This window comes from Trifolium pratense, linkage group LG7 (assembly GCF_020283565.1).
Source record: "Trifolium pratense cultivar HEN17-A07 linkage group LG7, ARS_RC_1.1, whole genome shotgun sequence".
Taxonomy (NCBI): Eukaryota; Viridiplantae; Streptophyta; class Magnoliopsida; order Fabales; family Fabaceae; genus Trifolium; species Trifolium pratense.
Window position 1 is genome coordinate 7,774,986 of NC_060065.1, and position 23,609 is coordinate 7,798,594.

Genomic DNA, 23,609 nt, shown 5'->3' on the forward strand with positions numbered 1-23,609 from the left:
TGGTTGGTAGCCTCATTAGTGACACATTTTCATATGCATTTAATCTCCTCTGTTTTTTTGCAGTGGTACGTACTAAACTTTTTTTTTTTTTGGTACCAAAAAACAACTTTTTTTTTTGTAACGAAAAGTTTGGGCAAGATGGATTATATAGACTTTTTAAGAGTAAACCATTTTATTCGTCTTCTTCAAATTGATTTTAAGATTATGAATGAATATTTTAAAAAGTTTTTAATTTTGTCAAAATTTACTCATTTTAGTCCTTCTAAGAGTCGAGGATAGACTAAATAGATAATCCACACATCAATCGTTAGTTAGTTCAGTGGTGATTAGCGCTGAACTTGGTAGGAAGAATCACGGTTCGATCTCTCGCACTGCGATCGGGAGGGGACTTGAATCACTTGATGTCAGAACTGATCTCTGAACCAGATTAAACTGGTGATAAAAAAAATTATTATTCTTATTTCTTCTAATAAAGAGTAAAGACCAAAGGGAGTAATAAGTCGTTAAATATAGGGATTAAATTCATATTTAATGGTTAAAATATAAAAAACTTATTGATTCTAAGTTGTTAAGTATTAAGGCCAATTTGACAAGTTAATAGAGTAAAAGATTTTTCTTTTTTAAAAAATATTCATAATTTTAGGAATTTATTTAAAAGCAACCTACAAAATCATAGACTGATTTAATAGTTTATTTTTAGCACAGAAAAAGTCCTACGCCACCACCACACATTCGCTCCAAATCCTCAACCTTGTCTACACATCTCCACCACCGAGATATCCTTATCTAAATAAAAATCAATCTACCAAACAGAGACTTTAACGAACTCTCATTCACCCAAATATCCTTCCCAGAAAAAGACCTCTCACCATTCCCTATCATCTCCCTTTATTATCCCCAAACCACCCCCCTTCCCCCTCTTTAGTCCCATGTCTAATGCTATTACTATCTCTCTAGAAGCTATACTACCCCCATTATCCAGCTGATCATCCCTAATCCCATATTTTGCTGCCTAACACCTTATACCACAGACCTTCGAGTTCCTGCAAAAGCCTCCAACACCATTTATCAAGTAAATTAGAGATATAAAACTACCATGCACCCCCAAATCTCCTATGTCCTTATGAAGACATATTTTATCCCATTTAATCTAATTAACTTTCCTAGATTTCTCACTCCAGCTCCACAAAAAAACTTTAAAAATATATTCAATTAAAATAATAATACATGTCGGAGCCTTGAAGAAGGAAAAAAAGTAAACTGGAATTGAGGACAGAACAAATTTGAGTAAAATTAGTCGACCATCCATAAACAAGTGACAACTTTTTCATGGAGACAATTTACAATAAATTTTATCAATTAGAGCAGACCGAAAAGAGTGTCGTCTTGCATTAACACACTAAACCCAGATAAAGGAAATGAATGTGCCCCAACTTACGGTTGAACACATATGTTGCATCTATAAACCACGACTAAACAATATTAACAACCAATAAACCTCTATGAAAATTGACCTTCGATTTCGATATCAACTCAAACGGGATAAGATTAGCCTTCAAAACACGAATATTTGTCCAACTTTTTTTACCAACAATCAAAGTATCATCATCAAACTGCGCAGGTGAGAAATTTGGACAACAAAGTTGGCCTCGATACCCCTTAAACAATCTAGTTTCAACCAAAGCTTGAAGCATACCGTTCAACCCTTTAGCAGCAATCAAAACCATGCATGCAATTAGGAGGGTGAAGCATGGACATTATTGCAAGCTATGAATGAAGCCAAGAGTAGAGGTTTTGAAAGCGTCCAATTTGAATGTGACTCTCAAGTGTTGGTTGATGCTATTCGTACCAAACGGCGAGGCAACTCAGAGTTTCTTTCAATCGTTAATGAAATTATTCTTGTTATGTTATCATGTGTGAACTTTGAAGTTAAGTTTATTAGGAGACAAGTGAATTCGGTTGCTCACACTTTAGCTAGGGCGGTCAATTTTTGGACTAGTTTCCATAGATTTGAAATTATTTCTTCATGTATTGAACTTTTGATAATTAATGAAATGCAGTAAGTTTGTTTGGTTCAAAAAACCATGCATGCAATTATCTTCTCTCTCAAAAATATTATTATAATTACTCACAAATTCAAATTAAACTTTTATCAAAACAAGCAATTACTAAAATAAAATAGTACTGAAGTAAATAATGCTTTTTAAAATTTTAAATGGATCTTATAAAAATAGACAATTTTTTTTAAGAGAGTTTTGTGTTTAGGAACGAGGGTAGTTGTAAGAATAATTGGAAAATATTACATTGAAAAGTGAGAATGACAATTATTTTGAGACAAAATTTTATTCCTAAAGTGACAATTATTTTGGGACGGAAGGAGTATGATTTTTTTTTTTAGAGAAAACAATCTGAAGTGTTCAGAAAACAACCCGATGTGTCCGCATGTCTGTCTCTCCTCAAAATTGAATCAAATTCATTTCAGAAATTTAAAGCACATCTACTCTTGTGCCATAGGTCTTAAATAAATCATTAAACTTGTAACCAAAATAAAAAAATATAAAATAAATCATTAAACAAATCATATATAAGTGTGATGTTAACATGTGCTCTAAAAATATACTTCATCCGGTCCTTTTTATAAGGAACACTTTGAAAAAATCACACAGACCAAAGAAACACATTTAACATAGTTATTTTCATTTAATACTTGATGACAGTCAATTATATTATGTTTTTAGTAGTAAAATAGGGTAGTTTTAATAGCAATTGAAGCCCAAAAGCAAGCAAATACCTGAAAAAGTGAAGTTACCTACGATGAGATCCAGCGTGGCGCGATGAGAAGACGGTTTAAATTAAAGAAAATCTGCAACAAATCTTTTCCATCGTCGTACCACGATGACTTGTCATTGTGGCACGATGAAGGCGGTTGAAGAAAGCAGAAAACTCGGAGAAGATCTTCCATCGTACCACGATATGATCCATCGTGGCCACGATGAGGAAAAATTACACGCCATCGTGGTCACGATGGGTGCGATGGACGCGCAAAAAAAGCCCAAACCCAGCTGAAAAACTATAAATAGAGTCTTCCTCCTTCACTATTATTCATTCAGAAATGTTGAGAACCATTCAATATTCACAAGAGAGTTAGGAGAACTCTAAGGAGGAGGCAAGGAAGGCTCAGGTGCTCCGAGGGCATAGGGGTAATCTTTATGCTTTTTTTCCTTATTGTTTTATTATGGTCTTTAGTAGCTAAACCCGTCAGGGTTAGGTCAAGTAAATGAACTCCCCTGGGAATTTAATGTTTTATTATCGTTTTATACACTAGCATATATGAACAACCACATATGTTGTTAGTACTTAGGGTCGAAGTGGATATCGTGACACATCTACTAAGACTTCAGAATCAAAGAGATATTATAACCTACTTATATGAGACCATTAAATTCAGTATCTGCGGTTAGGTTTGAGATTAAGAATCACACATAGTTAAATTCTGTACTGATATTAGGGAACCAGTTACACTAGAGAACTTGTTAAATTAGGAACCTCTAAAGGTAAGAACGCCCATTGAAGGTTGAACTCGTTAAAGGCGAGGACATAAAAATAACGAAGGCTAAACCTAGTTTAATTGATTCAACCTAAACAGATTACAATAGAAGTAAGTATAGTTATACTAGGCTTGCTTTAATAGAAATTAATCTCCAAGATAATACTTCGATAGTAAGCAGATATATAGCGTCAGTTACCAAGCAGGAATAAGAGAGGAATTCGAAATTACTTAACCACTAGTTCTCATATGAAACTCAACTCTTTCTTTCAATTGCTCTTAACTTTAATTGTCATATATTTCAAAAATCCCTTCAATCAAACAAAGTAAATGCAAAATCTTTACTTAAATTTACTTTTATTGCATAAATTTCTGACCAAAACTGTTAACTTTGGTACAATTCCTGTGGATAACGATAACTTACTACTTTATTACTTGGTTGCGATTCTGTGCACTTGCAGAGCCACCATTAATACTCTTATATAAATTTAAATTTATCTTATGTATACCCTTATTTAATTACTCTTTATTCAACTAACTTATTTATTTTTAAATTCTCTCTTATAATAAATAAGGGAATAAGTAAAATGAAGGTTATCAAAACCGGACCAGACCGGTCGGACCATGAACCGGTCATGAAAACGGTTCGGTTTTGAGCAAAAAACAGATAGGAAACCGACCGGCAAAAAAACGCATGAACCAGGGTTGAACCGGCGAACCTGCCGGGCGGTTCAAGCGGTTTTGCAGTTTTTTTTATTTTTTATTTTAAAAAATAGGGCAAAACAACGTCGTTTTAATTTTTTTTTTTTAAAAAAATCTGAAACAAAACAACGACGTTGTAGGAATATGAAAGGTTTTTGTTATTAGCTTGGGCCTAGGGTGAGATTTTTTTTTTTTGTAAGTCAAAAGTTTGGTTTGTAAAAAATTGGTATAAAGTCTAGTCTATATAGTCTATTATAGGTTTTAGAATAATGCTAGCAACACACTCTTTAATAAACACACTCCAACACACTCTCTTTAATTGGTTGAAATTCACATGGATCCCATAAAAAAATGTGGACCCATATAACTTTTATGGGACCCATATAAATTTGGCTTAATTACTTAATTGGTCCCTTAAAGACATTTATGGTTTCAAATTGGTCACTTAAAGAAAAAAAGACCCAAATTGGTCCCTTAAAGACCTTGTCGTTAAACATTTTGGTCCTTTCCGTCCAGAAACTGTTAATTTTTACATGTGACAAACTGGGTGCTTACGTGGCTGCTCACATGAGTGCTTACATGGCTGCTTACTAGGCCCAAACTTTTATGGAATGCTTACTGTTCACATATTCCAGGGCAAGAAACTTAGCAATTGATGTTTGTTAAAGATGAGCATAAGTGTAATAGGGAACCTAAGGTCAAAATACACGTAAGCACCTAGTAAGCAGCCATGTAAGCACCCATGTGAGCAGCCACGTAAGCACCCAGTTTGCCACCTGTAAAAATTAACAGTTTCTGGACGGAAAGGACCAAAATGTTTAACGGCAAGGTCTTTAAGGGACCAATTTGGGCCTTTTTTTTCTTTAAGGGACCAATTAAGTAATTAAGCCTATAAATTTTAACTAATAGAAGAGGGTGTGTAAAAGTGTGTTTGTTAAAGAATGTGTTGCTAGCACTCCTCATAGGTTTTATTGTATTTAAATATGCTATTATTCCATGCAATAATAGCATCTTTTGGTATTGATCTCTGAATTTGTTGTTTGTTTTGTTTTTTATCCTGTGCTTTTAACTTAGGGTTGAGCATCAGTCGAGTTCGGTTGGATTCGGGTTGAAAATTGCCAAATAGATAAAAACCGAATCCTTTTAATTTGGATCAAATTCCGACCGTTTATATCTTTGATTTGTTCAGATGTCGGGTCATACGAGTGATGGGTATAACGGGTCGGTTTTAATAGATTTAAACTTTGTTGCTGCATCCAAAATATCATTGATCAAAGTATTCATATTCTTCAAACAGTTTAATATTTCGTACACAATGCAATAAATGATACAACAAAAAGAATAAGATGTAACTTTGTTTCAAATTGTAGATCTAACGACAATTTTTTTTTGTAACTGCAAAATAAAAATATATTAAACTTGGGCATAAAAACAACAATAATAGATAGTATATATAAGAAGAGGTGTTCGAAACTGGAAGAAAAAAAATTTGAATATAAATATATGTCATGTAGAAATTATGAAAAAATGGGCAACCTTATTAATATATTAATAAAAAACATAGGTCTCATAAAAATCAACAAAATAATTAGGTCCCTGTATTAAATATAATCTAGTATAAGCCGTAAAATTATAAAAATAATAATAATAAATAAATCTATTAATATGTGATTAAAAATATAAATTTTGTTTGGGTAGCCCTGATCTTGCTTCTTGTGGGGGTCTTTTTAGAGATTACAATGCTACTTTTCTTGGAGGTTTCTCTATTAATATTGGAAACTCTTACGCCCTCCATGCTGAATTTATAGGTCTTATGAATGCTATCGAGATCGCTCATTCAAAAGGGTGGAACAATCTTTGGCTTGAATCTGATTCACATTTGGTTAATTTAGCTTTTAAGTCCTCCCTCATTGTTCCTTGGAAGCTCCGTAATAGATGGTTCAATTGCTTGGAGTTGACTAAAACCATGCATTTTAGAGTCACTCACATTTATCGTGAAAGAAACTGTTGTGCAGATAGAATGACTGCTTTAGGCATCAATGTTAATGGTTTTTTATGGTGGGATAGTGTTCCGCCTAGTGTTCAGGGATATTATATTAATAATTTAATGGGTCTTCCGTCTTTTAGATTTCATTAAATTCACCGCACTCTTTTTCCCTTATCCTTGGTTTTATCCCTTGGGGTTTTCCAGTAAAGGTTTTTAATGAGGCAGTGACAGGTTCCCTATATTATTGTTTCCTTGGGTTTTGGTCTAGTCCCCCCAAGTTTGTATTTTCTTTCTTTTTAATAAATTTATTAGGGTGCTGCAAATGATAGGTGATGATTATGGGGTGCCAACATAGTTGGGATGTCATAGTTATCGTGTGATGCCTATGCACTCTAATGTTATATATATATATATATATATATATATATATATATAAGTTTTGTATAAATCACAAAAAAAAAAGTTCCTCGTAAGTCCTACATAAATTATTAAAGAACAAGAAACCTTATTAATAAGAGGAAAAACATAGGTCCCTCAGAATTCACACAAAAAATTATGTCCCCGTTATTAATCACATAATCCAAGAACTTTATTAATATATGAGTAAAAATATAAGCCCCGTAGATATAAACAAAAAAATTATATTTTCGTATTAATATGAATATAACCCGTAAAATTATTTAAAAAAATAGCCAACATAATATATTAGTAAAAACACAAGTTTCGTGAGAATAAATATAGATTTTGTAGAATGTATTGATGATCAATCTATTCCAAAAGAATGGTCAATGTATTGATAACAAGTGAATTTTTTGTTCCGGTAAAAAAAGGGAATTTATTTCTCAAAAAATTAGTCCTTATATCAACAACAAAAAATCTTCCAAAAAACAAAACTTCTAAAGAAATGTCATTTATTTTTCAACTATTTTAAATTTTGTATTTTATCCCACCATATTCTCATGTATTTTTAGTTGAACTAAAAATTAAAAATTAAGTTAATTGAATATTGAGTTGAAGTCTATAAATCAAGTATAATAGAAGTAACCACCTCAGAAAAGTAATAAAATATTAAAATTATTTACTAACTTTCAAATATGACACAAAATACCCTTAAAAATGTTGATGTGTCAAATTATTAAGCACACGGGTAACATAAGATTTTCATATGTATCTTCTTTTCTTATATAGTATAGAATTAACATAGAGAACTTTAGTTTGATCCCTCTCATTAACAAATTTATAATTTAATAATAATAATAATAGTAATAATAAAAACACTCGTAATAATAAATATTAATCATATTTACTTAAGTAGACTGATCTGATAAGTCTAAACGACTTTTTGTGGTCCGTGGCCTAGTTTTTTTTAAGTTAAATAGGTTTCTAAAAAATCCTTAACTTTCTCTATTTAATAAAAAAAGTCTAACCTGTCAAAAAAAAAAAGTCTGACCTGACCTGGATCTAACGTAGACTAAGCCATAAGCCCATGGAGGTCACCTTGATCTATTCCAACCCCTAGCTTGAATATATAAAATAGAGCCAAGGCCCAGCAAGCCATGGCAGTTGCCCGGGCACTGGTGGTCAAACTTTTTGGTATTTTTAGGGGTTAATTTATGGCAGTGTGATCCCAGTATATGATGCTCAAAATCCCCCAACCGATATCCAACTTCCTGTAGGGTTTTTTCTTTCACAATACTTACTGTCACTGAAATCTAATCTTTTGATGTACTCCTTTCGATCTTAATTATAAGCAAATTTTCACTTTTTAGATTCATTGAATAACCAATGTATTTGGTCCATAATTCAGGCTAGATACATTAGTTATTCAATGAATCTAAAAAGTAAAAATTTACTTATAATTAAGGACGCAGAGAGTATATAGTTTTTTTTATTTATTTGAGCAATGTAAAGATAATTACCTAATAAGTAAAGAGAGATCCCTCCTTGTCTAAGGCTCTTTGAAATATAAAATAGGGATGACTTCTACCATTAACTAAGACAAAAGGAAATAGAGAAAAGACGGTTCATAATATGATTAAATACAATGAAAAGGAAAATTCATGCTAATCAAAACATGTTTGAGCATTTTCATGAGATTATTCTAATCTCTTCTAATATAAAAGTTTTGTAGCTCATTTCTCAATATAGATTATACCAAAAAAATATGTTTTCTAACAAATCTATTGGAACGGACAGGCAGGAGCAGTGTAAAGAGATTGTACCAAAGTCTAAAGTTATATGCTTATTTAACGTTACAAAAAACTACATCCACTCAATTTATTCTAGTTCTAATAACAAACTATTCCAAGCTTTATCGATACTAAAAGACCCAATCTCTTTAGAAGTGACTAATTAATGACATACATTTGGATAAAGAAAGCTTCAAAAGATCATATGCAAACTTTTTGCTATATTGCATGGTGGAAATTAATCAGAGAAAGTTACTGAAGAATGAGAGGTACAGAACATATAATTTGCCAAATATATACTTTATGTTTCTCAAGAACCTTACAGGTAGGCTGTTATAAAATAAATTATAATATACAAATTGTATATTATAATTTTATATTGCATGCAAAAATTTAAAAACAAAGGAAATTTCAAAAATTACTCATTTATCTATTAATTTAAAGATCTAATATATCTGGACATTCGCATTGAAAGAAATGTAAATAAAACATAACAAAATGTAAAAAATAAGCTACCAAGGATTAAACCCACAACCTTTGACAAAATGTAAAACATAACAAAATATAATTTTATAAAATACCAACGGTATTTAAGTAATATTTTATTTTTTGGGAGGTGGCCGTGGCCCACCCCTGCGACCCCCTAGTACCGCCTCTAGCTACATTTGAAAAATCCTACAATTCGGACGGTTTAAATAATATATACATATACTAAAATAATCTTGACTAGTTTCCGTGATCTTAACTCAATCGGTAGGAACATCACATTTTAATATGACAACAAAAATAATCTTGACCATTCATCGCAATCGGACAGTTTACGCAGTAACTCGGTTAATATTTTTCCTTGAGAATCAGTATGCCAAACCAACATGAAGAATTTAACACTGCTATTGTCACATTCATTTTCTGTTTTAAAGAAAACTGCCTAAAAAAAGAAAATCTGACTGAAGATAGCAACTATTTTCTCATATCAATTGTGTATTCAAATACAACAACAACAACAACAAAAAAATGAAGAGTTTACTGAAAAAAAGCTCCTCCTAAATTTTTCTACAAATAATACCATGTTAATTGGAGCAACAAGATTTCTTTTCAACAGTACCAGACATATTTGAGACATTTATAGTAGTACCATGAGGAACTGTAGTAGTAGAAGCTTCTTGTGCTGCAAGTGCTTTTTTACTTATAATTTGATAAATATCAAACAAAATGGTTTGAAATGCTTTCTCAACATTTAAAGCTTCCAATGCTGAAGTCTCTAGAAATGAAAGAGTCTCTTTCTCAGCCAAATTTTGAGCATCATCAGAAGATACTGCTCTTAGATGATTCAAATCAGATTTATTTCCTGCTAACATAATAACAATGTTAGAGTCTGCGTGGTCTCGTAATTCGCGAAGCCACCTTTGCACATTCTCAAATGTTTGTCTTTTGGTTATGTCATACACTAATAAGGCACCAACAGCTCCTCTGTAATATGCACTTGTGATTGCTCTGTACCTTTCTTGACCTGCAGTGTCCCATATTTGTGCCTTCACTGTCTTTCCTTCCACCTGTTTCAGACGATCGTGTTTATATTGGTGATGGAAATTAGTTCTTTCTTATTCTATAGTTCAAATCATTAAAACTTGTAAGAGAAGTTCATTAGGGAGGTGTTCGGATTTAAGGGCTCGTTTGGTGCACATGATAGGATATACAACATGATAGTGATAGGATAGGATATCAACATGTGTTTGGTGCACACAGGATAACAAACATGATAACTATTATATCATATCCTGCTGTGTCACCAAACACCGGATTGAGACACAGTTATCCTATCATGTCTCTTATCCTGTGCACCAAACGGACCCTAAACAGTTTCGGTAAGTGTTTATACAGGATAAATGTTTATCACAAGTTGTTTCTGTTATTGGAGAGAGAACGATGGATAACTCGTTATTATAAACTCTAGAAACTGAATTCCTTGCAATCACTTACTGCACTGCACGCATTCACGTAGTTGGAGGATCCGTTACCGTCCAATTGAGGACGGTCCATATCTTGATTGTAAGATCATAGATCCCATAACTTCATCAACGCATGAAGTCAGTGACTGCAAAGAATCTATGCTGTAAACTCTATTGGTTGGTTGTTTCTATTAGTTATTTGGGGGGAGTTCGCGAAAATAATCTGAAATAAGTTTTTTAGATAAACTTCAACGACTTAGATCTAAATTGCGACATAACAGTTTTGATATTGTCGAAAACCTCAATATATACAACTGTGATTGAACTCACATTAACCGCGATTCTCCCCAAATATCAAATATTGCAACACGACTGTAAGAGTTTCTGTGATCACTATTTAAAATACTTAGTAACTTAACACATCATAAGTTATTTCAAACACTTATCTAAGTGTATATATTATAGCATAATTTCAAATAAATTATGCAAAATGTCCCCTGAAAATCACTCTTGTTTCATAGTATGAACTATGAAGTACTTATCTTTTTTTTTTGTTGTTGTAAATTTTTGTTTTAATTAGTATAGTATCATATAATATTTTTGCTTTTCCAAAAAAAAAATAATATGTATGCAAAGTTCTGCTAAATACTTTAGGATAATAGTTCTAATTCTAATAAATCATAACATAACATTTTTCTCTAATAAACATGTATGGTTTAAAATACAGTCTGCAACCACAATTTCAACCACATTTTCCCACATTTCACTGCACAACCAACCAGAACTGCAATTTAAAACCATATATACTAATAAACTCGACCCTTGTGATTATTTTTCTCTATCTTTTGCATTTTCATTCATCAATTTCAACGGGGTAGTATACAACAATGTTGCAGAAGATTTAGTATACAATATTCAGACATTTTAAAAATATGAAAGGAGAAAAAGAGAAATGAACCTGTATTGTTCTGGTAGCGAATTCGACACCAATAGTAGATTTAGATTCAAGACAAAACTCGTTTCGGGTAAATCTAGAAAGGATATTGGATTTTCCAACACCAGAGTCTCCAATCAATACAATCTTGAACAGATAATCATATTCATGATCTACTTTGTATGCCATTATTATATCTTAATATATATACCCGATCACCACCAGATACCTACCCCATATCAAATTGAAAATTCATAAAAATACATCAATTAATTAATAATAATGTGAAGAGATGAATTAGGAGACTAACCGTACGTAAAAAGATGGTGAAAACAGAATGTGGTGAAGAAGATGAAGGAAAAGTTAGATAGAAACATGCATGGATTGGAAATTGAAAGTTTGAAGAGAGAGAAGATTAGGAATTTTGAAAGGCTAACAATTAGGGAATGCAAACTGAATAAACGGACAAGAAAGACACTTTCAACGCCCGTTCGTGAACTTCGCTATCATATTTTTCTATTTTCAAATTCTTGTTAAAGCAAAAAAAATTATTTGTATATGTTGCTTGCACTATTGATTTGGATTAGACGTTACTTAACTAGTATACTAGTTTTAGCCGTCTAATCTAAATCGATGGTTCCAATGCTTATATGTGGGCTATTTGGATCTTTGCACTATCTATTGTTATTAGGGGTAACGTGACTAACGCGTTGGTTGACCAGTTTAATCTGTCACTTTTTTGTGGGTTAGTGTGAGGTTTTGAACTCTGTACCTTAAGTTGTTTTATCATGTCTAACTTGTTTAAAAAAATGGGGAAGGATGGGTTGGCCTTCTAAATGTGAGTATGTTCACAGCGTTAACAGAAGCATCATATGTTTTCGGCGTAGATGACGATTGACCGAGACTTTTTATTACGCTGGATTTGTTTTCGGACTTATGTTAGTGTTTGGTTTTATTTTGACACTAGCAAGACACCCGTGCGTCCGCATGGGAGTCGCGGCGTTGCCGCTCCTCAGTTGGTGACATGAAATAGTAATTTAATGTGATTTGTTTATGGTTTTGTTTCTTTGACTCTTTGTAAACTTTTGTAGTCTACCTTGGTACGTCTTGTGTTGAGGAGACTTTTTATGTTAATATATCTCATTTTCAACAACAAGGAAAAATGAGATAACTTTCGTTGTCGAAGGCCTCTCTCAAAACAAAACTCGTCAGTCGGACACCCGTTAACTAACACTGATGCTGTTGCGGTCTTGACACACTCCATAATCCAAGCACGCCAAACGATCAGAAAATTCATTTTAGTCATCACCTCTTCAAGGTAATCCCAATCAACAGAATCGTACGCCTTCTCAAATTCAACTTTAAAGAGGAGCAAATCTTTCTTTTCTTTCTTTGCATCATCAACAATTTCATTTGCTATTAAAATATCATCTAGAATTTACCTACCCTTAATAAAAGCATATTGAGATGTAGAGACAACATTTCCAACTACATTACGCAACCTATTTGCAAACACTTTGGAAAGAATCTTATAAACACTACTCACCAACGCAATTGGATGGAAATCAGCCACCCGCTGCGGGCTCTCAACCTTTGGAATCAAAGCTATAAAGGTAGAGTTGAGACCTTTAGTAAGCTTACCATTTCGGTGGAATTCAGCAAAAAAGTTTAACAAGTCAATCTTCAAAACATCCCAAAAGTCCTTAAAAAAGCCCAAATTTATACCATCTGGACCAGGACATTTGAAACTATCACAATCCCATATAGCCACTTTAATTTCTTCCAACAAAAAGGGTTTAATTAGATCAGCCCCTTTCGTCTCAGATATTGATTTAAACACCAACCCACCGATGTCTGGCTTACTCTGTAGTTTCTTCTAAAAATAATTACTGAAATGTTGATAAACAATTTGTCGCACCTCTGACACCCCTTCAACTGGGACCCCATCAACTATTAAGGAAACTACCAAATTGAAGCGCTTACGAGATGACATAATACCGTTGAAAATTTTTGAATTTGCATCACCTTCTTGCAGTCAAGTCACTCGCGACTTTTGCCACTGCATACTAGCTTGCAATTTTGACAAAGCCAATATGTCATTCGATAAAATGTGTAACTCAGCCTCCTCAGCTTCCACCAACCTGCGATTTTCCCCAATAACATCCAAAGTCTCCAACCGATTTTCCCCAATAAATTTATTGTTTTGTACTACAAATTGAAATATAACTTAATTAAATATTGGATTGAAGTACTGAATCAAGTTGAGTGAATCTAAAATAACAAAACATAAAGAATAAATGATAAAATTACACTAAAGAAAGGGTTGGACTCAAATAAAATATTATAAATTAATGGAAACAACACCATATACCTCTATATTGTAAAAAAAAAAAAACCCATACCGGCCATTGTTGTTCTATTTGGTATAATACACTTATGACGTTAAAGTAAAAAATTTCATTGAATCTCTCATTTTATTTGTACATGAATTTTACTCTTTTATTATACAAAAGAAAAAAAATAAATACTTCCCCTTTTTTCTTTTAAATTAATTATACTTGCTTTTCAAGATTTTTTTTTTTGATAAGCAAAAATTGAATTATAAGGAGTACAAGGGGCACTCAACCCTTACAATTCAAACGAAAACCATTAGATGCTATCAATGCAAACTAACGGATCGTTACACCAATCAGAAAATACAAAAGAAGTATTAACTCTCAACCGACCTATAAACCAAAACCAAGAAATAAAGATAATTTGATCTATCAAAGCATCCAAATTAAACACATCTCCTCGAAACACAATATTATTCCGAGTACGCCATATGCTCCAAGTAGTTGCTAACCAAATGAGATTGATTGATTATAACAAATAACATGAGATAACAGATTTTTCTTTTTTGACAAAATAAAATGTGTAACATTAATGTTAGTTTCTGAAAATTTTGAAGAAGAAAGAAAGAAAATAACTGACAGTCAAAAAATGTATTTGGAAGTTAACAAAAAAGGTAGTGGGAAGTTTTTTCTACTAACTTTTGAATAAAGACAAAAAATAACCTTGAATTGATTATGTGTCAAAAATGAAAAGGGGGCAAATTGATGATTTCATATGTATCTTTTTTTTCTTATATAGTAGATTTGTTTAATTTTTTTTTTCGGTTACATGTTTAATGTTGTTACTTCGTTTGAAAAATAAATAGTTAGTAAAAATGTTGATTGTGTATCATTTGGATTCGATTGTTTGGGACTTAATTTCAATACTAAATTAACCAATGTTGTCTCTAATTCTTGCAACTTTTCTGGAAGACACTCACTTAGCTTTAGGTTTGTCAAGGTCTAAGCTCTAAGGTAGTAAGGTCTTAGCAATTTTGAATCCTACTTTTCGCGCTTCCTGAAAAATCCTCGGTCACCCATTGAAATGATCAAACTAATTCTCTCACTTTCTAGGATGCAAACATTTTTTCGCACTCTAAGTAGTGAGTGGCAATATTTTTAGCTTAAACCCAATGTATGCACCCCCGTAGAATGAAAAAAAATCATAAAAAAAAGAGTTTGCATTCTAGAAAGTGAGCTCAGCTGCTTGCTATCTAGAAAGCGAACTAAGCTGCAGTTTTATATCTAGAAAGCGAACTCTTTTTATCATTCTATGGGTCGCAGACGTTGCGTTATGAAGAGGACAAAAAAATTTGATTTTTATAAGGTTCGCACTCTAGAAAGCGAACTCAGTTGCAGTTTGCTATATAGAAAGCGGACTCTTTTTTCCCCAATTTTTTTTATTTACACACTCACTTTCTAAGTAATGACAGAGATAAATTCAGAATATTAGGAGGCGCGCATGTATGCCAGGGGAGGCCAGAAGTAGGATTCAGCAATGTTTACTTAAAAGGGACACCAAGTCTAAACAACTAGGCCCATTTGTTTGGGTTGTGTAGGTAGCCCAACACCAAAATGACAAAACTATAATGAATTTTTTTCCCATCCCTACCTTTAACCTAGATGTTTTCTCTTCCGACCCCCGTGTTTTTATTATACCCCTGAATTTCCAATTTTGTCCTTGCAACCAAATTCGGTTTTAGAAACCGATTTCTTTTTGCCTTGAAAAAAAATTTCGGTTTATAAAAACCGAAATTTACTCTGAATTTGTAGTAGAAAAAATTCGGTTTCTGCGAACCGAATTTTTCTGCAAGGGCAAAATTGGAATATTGGGGATATAAAAATCACGGGAGGTCGGAAGAGCAAACATCTTTAACCTATCATCCCCTACAAACTATTCCATATTCATACTCCCTCCGGTCCTTATTATAAGGAACAGTTTGAATTTTTTTTTGGTCCTTTATATAAGGAACACTCCTTAAATCTATGTTTTATTAAATAAGTAATTCCTTTTATACCCTTATTGAATTGAATTGTATACTCCAATATAACCTATTCCAATGCTTAGCATTAATTACACACACATTTCCTATACAAAAAAATTGGAGGCAAATTTTAGTAAATAAAGAGTCACGTAAATGGTCTACCACCATTCAATCTATATATTCATGTATGAGTTACATTGAAATTAAGAATAGTGGTTTAGTATATTGATAATTACAAGAGACAACAATCAATTAAGATCAAGGTTATTTTTGGAATTAAAGATAACATTTTAGAATTTTTAATAAAAAAAATAGGTCTCCTTGGTCTGTGTGTTTTTGTCAAACTGTTCCTTATAATAAGGACCGGAGGGAGTATTTTGTCCTTTTTATCATTTGATTTCATCCCTACAACAATTTCTATTCAAGTTGTACTGGAAAAATTGTACCGAAAAAATTGAAATAAATTACCTAATTCACAAAAATTTGCAAATATTGAAAATGTTACCAGAAAACTTATATTAAATTTTCTAGTTTGTTAATTTCCATAGGTTCATCATCATAACCAACCCCTGCTATTGTATACTTTGAATGATTTAAATACTCAGTTAAGCGATTATATTTATATTTAGTATAGTTAGAAAACAAATCATCTTGATCCAATTTGGGCACACAAACATGTATAATGACACAAATTTAATCTTACACTAGAACATCGCAGGTCTAATTAGCCGTAAGATGTAATGATAAAATAAAATATGATAATTGCAATAATGAAATGTATATGAAAAAAGTTGAGTAACATTAAACGATAGTTCAACAATAATTTTGGATAAATATTCATACAAAGGAAATTATGGTATATTACGGAAGACTTTCTTATAGACTATATTGGAAGTCTTAGTCGTATATTTACCATCATCGTCGATGATTAATATTTTTAATCCTTCTTTAGAAGTAACTCTTGAAATCGCAACATACAAAGGACCATGTGAAAACACTGGCGACGGAAGATATATCCCAACATGCTTTAAAGATTGTCTCTGACTCTTATTAATAGTCATCGCAAAAGAAATCATTAAAGGAAATTGTCTCCGTTGAAATTTAAAATTAATTCTTACGTCAGATGGTGTCAGAGAAAATCTAGGTATGAAAACCTGATCACCAATATTATTTCCTGAAATAATTTTACCTTCAAGAGCATGTTTTCCCAATCTCGTAATAATAAGCCTTGTTTCATTGCATAATCCTAATTTTTTATTCAAATTCCTGAATAACATAACTGGAACCTCAACTTTCAGTCTGAACTTGTGATTTGGAAATCCCGATGTAGAAATCGTGTTCAGAAATTCGGGAGTATGAACATCATCTACTGTTTGACCATCTACATTTTGTGCGAGTGGAGTATCATAACTCAAATATGTTTTTTCTTCACCAGGATTTAAGAGCTAATATAGCTCTATTTTGGAAATACGTTATATCGTTCATGTTTTGTAAAAGGTTAGGATATGTGCTTTCAACGATAGAAGCAAGAGGATCACCTGAATTTGGAATCAATAAATCTGATGGAATGTCAAGTTCTAAATCATTGTCGTTGTCATCTCCAATTTCTCCATCACCAACACCCAAAACCCATTCATAAAACAATCTTCTTTGTTCAACGTCTGCACTCGAAGCACCACCGAGAAGCCTCATATTTTTACTCAATGTTAAAACTTCACAAAAATTCCAAAGAACCGAAGAATTAATAGTAGCATGAATTTGTCTAAAGTCTCCACCAAAAACAATAACTTTTCCACCGAAGGGAACGTGTTTATTTTTTTATCAACAGATTTGAGAATATCTTTTAAAGTTCGATCAACAGCTTCAAAGCAGTGTTTGTGCATCATCGGTGCTTCATCCCATATAATGAGCTTTGTTTTTTGTATTAATAGCGCCAAAGGGCTTTTGGGAACTATGGTACATGTAACAAACTCGTCAACATTTAGAGGAATATAAAACCTTTAATGTGTTGTTCTACCACCAGGTATAAGCAATGCAGCGATCCCACTTGATGCAATTGTTAAAAGTATCTCACCTTTTGAGCGTAATGAGGCTGACATGTCCCCCAAATAAATGTCTTCCCTATACTGCCATAACTATAATGAAAAAATACACCAGGTTTGTTTTCGTTAACTCTTGTCATGATTGTGTTGTATACTTGATGTTGCCCTGAAGTCATAGTTGACATCAATCTAACATGTTCCTGATCTAATGATTGTCTGTTATAATTCAATTCGTCGTATATTAAACTATTTTGTATATCAAGAACTAATGATGTATCTGCTCGAGGCATTGCAAATCATAAACTTACTAACGATGTATCCAAATATTTAGTCAAAAAACAATGTATCCTAGCATGTTGAGTGTTTTTAGAAAGGGGTTTTCTTATAAGAATATATGTACCAAATCGATCAAAAAACAAAAATTTTGAATTAGGATAAAAAAAAAATTAAGTTTTTTCATAAAATAAAACAATAAGAAAATGTATGATTTGATGATTTTCTAGATTTCTAATTATCAGTTTTTAATTGTTTAAATTGTGCAATGAAAATTGATGTGTGTGTGTGTATATGTGTGTGTGTGTGTGTCTATATATATATATATATATATATATATATTATGACTTTTTTAATCTTAGTTAGCCAAATGAATCAGGATAAAAAAAAATGTAAGTTTTTTCGTAAAATAAAACACTAAGAAAATGTATGATTTGATGATTTGCTAGATTTCTAATTACCAGTTTTTAATTGTTTAAACTGTACAATGAAAATTGATGGTGCTTAATTGTCATATGAAATCTTTTCTATGAAAATTGATGGTGCTTAACACTTTGTGGACATAATTTTAATCATAACTGGTCTACTTGCCATAGTGGTTGAAATGTTGTATTGCAATGACGGGTTGTGGGTTCGAATCTCAGTGTCAAGAAAAAATTATATTATTTTTAATAAAAAAAATGCAATATAAAAGTGAAGGGAAAACAAATTAGATTTAGGATTTGCTTGTGTATACAAGCTTATATTTTCTCAACACTAGGGATGACAATGAGTAGAGTATGGGTAGGGTATTATAGTACTCATCTCCATACCCGCGGATTTGAAAAAATACTCCATAATAATATAAATAAAATAAATAAATATATATTATGCGGTTATGGGGCGGGGTGGGTACTAAGATACTCGTACCCGCTCCCATACCCGTTCATTTTTGCGGGTAACTACTCATATCTGTGCCCGTACCCAAAATGCGGGTTCTTACCCTACCCGTTGTGGGTAATTTTTGCGAATACCCTTTGGGTATGGGTCAAATTGTCATCCCTACTCAACACGCTTTTAGAAGTTCGAAATTTTTGGGGTACTACAAGGTGAAGGATAGTTACAAAAGTTTAGACGGTGTTTATCTTCTAATTATTGCAATTTTGTCACCTAAGACCATCTCCAATGGTGTAGTACCTATTAGGTACTCATGGTACTTATTATGTACTACCATTGGAGCACAACACATTTTAGTACTTAATAGGTATCAATTCTAATATAAGAACTTTCTCTCTCTCTTCTTTTTATGGGACCCACTTTATTTAATATATTCAAAAAATAAAAAAATCACAACTTTTAAATTGGCATAAAAATTTAATGTCAACCATATATAGACGTTGGTAGTCATTGTTTGTTCTTTTTATCGTTGGAAAAAAAATAAATACTCCTATCATATAAATCAAAACTAAATTGAATGATTCTACTCCTCTCAAAATTACCATTTTATTAATTATTTTAAATTATTTTTTAATTATGTAATTCTTAAAATTTGGCAATATTATTTTAAATTAAATTTCGAATTTCAATTATTTTTTCGAATTATAAAAAAAATAGACCATACTAATTTTGTAATTTTATCATTAATTCAATCAATTTATATTATAAAATAGATAATTAAATATATTGTAATGATGTGAAGTTATTGATGGGACCCATTTTAGAACTTTTTAAGAAATGCTTCATTGGAGGGGTTGAGTACCTATTAGGTACTATTATTAAAAAAATAATAAATTAATGATGTGTCCATGTGGGACCATTTAAGTACTAAAAAATGTAGTGTTCCATTGTAGATGCTCTAAACAAACAGGAACAATTTAAGCAAGATTTCTCGTACCATTTCTACACCGGGAGACTTAAAAACTGTTTTTCCTGTATGTATTTTCAAAACTTATATACTCTCTTTGCTTCACCCTAGTATACCGATAAACTTTCTTAAATCTGTGAGCAAAAATATAAAAAATTAATAATTTTAATGTAGATATGAGGGTAAAATAGGTAGTTCACTCATAATGTAAAGATGAGAGTATAATCGCAGGATTAATTTTCAGCTATAATACAACAACAATAAATAATAGGTTTAATTAGTAAAATGGTCTCTTAAAGATATTTTTGGTTTCAGATTGGTCCCTTAAAGAAAAAAATGTTTGAATAGGTCCCTTAAAGAAAAAAGGTCCGAATAGATCCCTTAAAAAACATCTCCGTTATCAAAAAATCCTTTAAATTTCTCACTGAACCACATGACAACTTTTTGTCCACAATACAACTATAAAACATACGAAAAATACCCAATTTTTTTTCGAATATAAAGATATTGTCGTTCTATATCTCTCCGATACAGTTTTGTCATGTACTATTCTATTCAGTATACTTTCTATTTTACGAATCAAACATATGAATTACGCCATATTTCTTTTTATAATTGGGATCTAAGTCTGATCTATATAGTCTATTTAAAAGCTTATTTAAAAGAAGCTTGAGTAATTTATCAAAAAAAAAAAAAGCTTGAGTTTGAGTTTTACATTTTGAACGTCATAAATAGGGCTTATGACCACTCAATTAATGCCATATTTCTTTTTATATTGTATTATTTTAAAATAAATAAAAGTTTAGATGAACTTAATTATACCGGTTGCTATCCAGCAAAATTCTACAATACCAAACAATTTTTCTAAAATATATACACGTTAATATCCACAGAAATTCAAAGCACATGTGAACCGTTACATCAAAAAAGAAAAATAGTTAAAGATTAAAAAAGAAAGATATAAAACAAGATGACAAAAATAGTTTGTTATTTTCCTTCTTGATTTAGGAAGACAAGAATTTTAGCTTGCTAAAGTGATTCCATTTTCAATTATTCTCTTCTCAAATTGGGGAAGAAATTCCATTTCCACATGTTCCAAGCCTGTAGATTGGAGTACCATTCGGGCAAATTCTATGGTTCGTATATTACCTTTTTATTTTCTTCATTTTTTTTTCAAAATAATACTTATTGCATTTTATTAATAATTAAATGCATAATACATATATGTATATCTATAAAAATATTAGAACCGTAAATTTTATTTATAAAAATATTAGAATTAGAATTAATTACCAGTGTAGTTATCTTACTGGTAAATAAGCTGCTCATTATTCCGTAAACATAACTCATTTGATAGAAATATTGCATATAATACCTAGTAATCGAAGTTGGAACTATAATATTTTCATTTATTCACCTTAAAAATTAAAAATCTAAATACTAAGTACAAATAAAAATAACAAAAAAACTCTAAATTTGAAATTTGAAATTCATATTCAAATATGAAAAATAACTAAAATATTATAAAAAAAGATAAAAAAAACTAAAATATTAACCCACATTAAGTTAAAATACTAAAAGAGTTAATTTTACCTTATATATTTTAATCTCAATCCAACTAAGGGGGCGAGGCGCATTGGTTATCATCAAATTCTAGAATTTCTTTGCAGTGTCAACAGGACAAAGGAATAAGAATATATGTGTTCATAATATTGCTTCCAATTATTTTCCTATTGCTTCCAATTATTAATATCCTAAAGAAAGAAAGAAAAAAAAAGGTCACCCACGTTCAAATGTTGATATTGCTTCCAATTATTTTCTCCTGCTACCCACATTTCATTGTTTTTCAGCTAGTACTATACATACAATAATAATAAGTAAATTAAGCTCTTCGTTTCTGAATTTTGCTATAATATAGTACTGTTTGTCTTTGTCACTTATTATCATAAAAATGCTGAACCAAAAGTGTATTATACTCTTTGTCTGTCTCCTTATAATCGCTCCTAAGTTATCGCTCATTCCAAACTGTGTGGAAGCCAGAAAGTTTATTACCATCCACAGGAACGGAAACTATTTCAAAGGTCAGAATGTCTCTCAATCTCGTTCCCACTTTGTAAAGTTTGTATTACTCTCTCAGGTAAACAGCCTCGCGAAATAATGATTAAGAAAACAAAAATGAAAGTACGTTTTAAATATAAATGGTTCATTTTCAATATTTTAAGATATTAAATGCACAACTTTCAAATTTATTTTACTAATCATTATTAGTTGATCGAATTCATGATCTCATGCATTATATCCAAATCTCTCACTACTAGACCAAATATAGTGGTTTTGAAATTTTATTTATATTTAAGATTAGAATGAGCATTGAATTTGATTATTTTGTTGCCGCTGAACCACTTCATATATTTATAGCAATAGAATAATTGATCATCTCCGAAACCTAAGATTTAAATAACTTTGATTTTATATTAATCAAAGTGGCACTAATATGGCCATTTTACAAATTCGAACTCGACACCCTAAAATTATAAACTTCAACTTTTACCAATGAATTAGCACATCTTGTAAAATAACTATAATTAATATTCATGCTTTAAAGATTATAACAATTACATAAAAAAATATTATCATTATTATTATTATTATTATTATTATTATTATTATTATTATTATTATTAATTTTTAAAGCACATCATATAAAATTTTGCTTTAAACCTCATAATTTGTTGTACGTACCGATCCTATTTAAAGCAGTTTAGTGGCTAGACAACTCATTAGTTGAATCCAGACTATAATATAAAATATATAGAGATTTATTTTGAAGGACAAAATATATAGAGATGATAACATATTTATGTATGTTAATAATTTATAGGTTATTCAAAGCATGAAGCATATTCAACTCTGGGGCTTGTTTGCAAATGTTGTAATGGTGAATGTGGCGAATGCACAAGCACTAAGGATGCGGCTTGCTCCAACCTCATGTGCAAACCATGGAAATATTAAGAATATAATTATATGTAATAATTGTAGATATTTTTTTAAATTTCATTAAATTTTATGAAACTTCAAAAAATATCTACAGCTTTTCAAAAAACAAATATCTACAGGCAATCCCAACATACTATTGGTTGGGTGCTTCACCGTACTACCATTTTTATATATGGACCTATACATAACTTATAAATAACATGTGATTTTATAGTGATTCGTCTATCAACTTTCAATTTTAAATTAACCTTTTTTATTTTGGAAAATTTTAAATTAAGTAGCATATATTATTACTTGGTGAATGAATAAGTGAAAGTTATAACGGAGTCACATTATGATTCACAAACTACCTAATTAAGTCCATAATAGAAGTGAGGACCAAAATATCCGATTAGACACAGTTTCATATTATTTCAATCGTCTATTTAAAATTAGACGGTTTATATTTTAAATATGGTTGGTCACACATATATAGTAAAATGATCTTAATTGCCGATTTATGCTTAGCCAGCCAGAGAATTTTTTACAGCGTTCTGCTGTAACTGCCTCAAATTCGATTACATGAAGGAGAGAAAACAAAGTAAATATTCATTAAGCCTTATGGTGGGTACGTCAAGAATTATATGATCGTTTTACTTTATAACTTTTGAGTTGAATTCTCAATTTGTGGTGGATAGTGTCGGATGATTTGAGGCCAATGAATCTTCGAAATATAGATCATCAACAAGAGTATATAGTGATCAATAATTAAAAGAATTCATTCTTTCCATTGAAATTCTCTCCATTTCA

At 31.2% G+C, this 23,609-nt stretch overlaps 1 protein-coding gene across 1 annotated transcript; it reads right to left on the minus strand.

Annotated features, from left to right (window-relative positions):
• Positions 1 to 9,467: 9,467 nt before the first annotated feature.
• Positions 9,468 to 11,735, minus strand: LOC123897808 (ras-related protein Rab2BV-like). The gene is made up of 3 exons (XM_045948596.1): positions 11,619 to 11,735; positions 11,333 to 11,537; positions 9,468 to 9,978 (listed from the first exon to the last, which is right to left on the minus strand). Exons 2-3 carry the CDS (start codon positions 11,495 to 11,497, stop codon positions 9,496 to 9,498), a joined length of 648 nt encoding a protein of 215 aa, XP_045804552.1. The 5' UTR covers positions 11,498 to 11,537; positions 11,619 to 11,735; the 3' UTR covers positions 9,468 to 9,495.
• Positions 11,736 to 23,609: the final 11,874 nt, after the last annotated feature.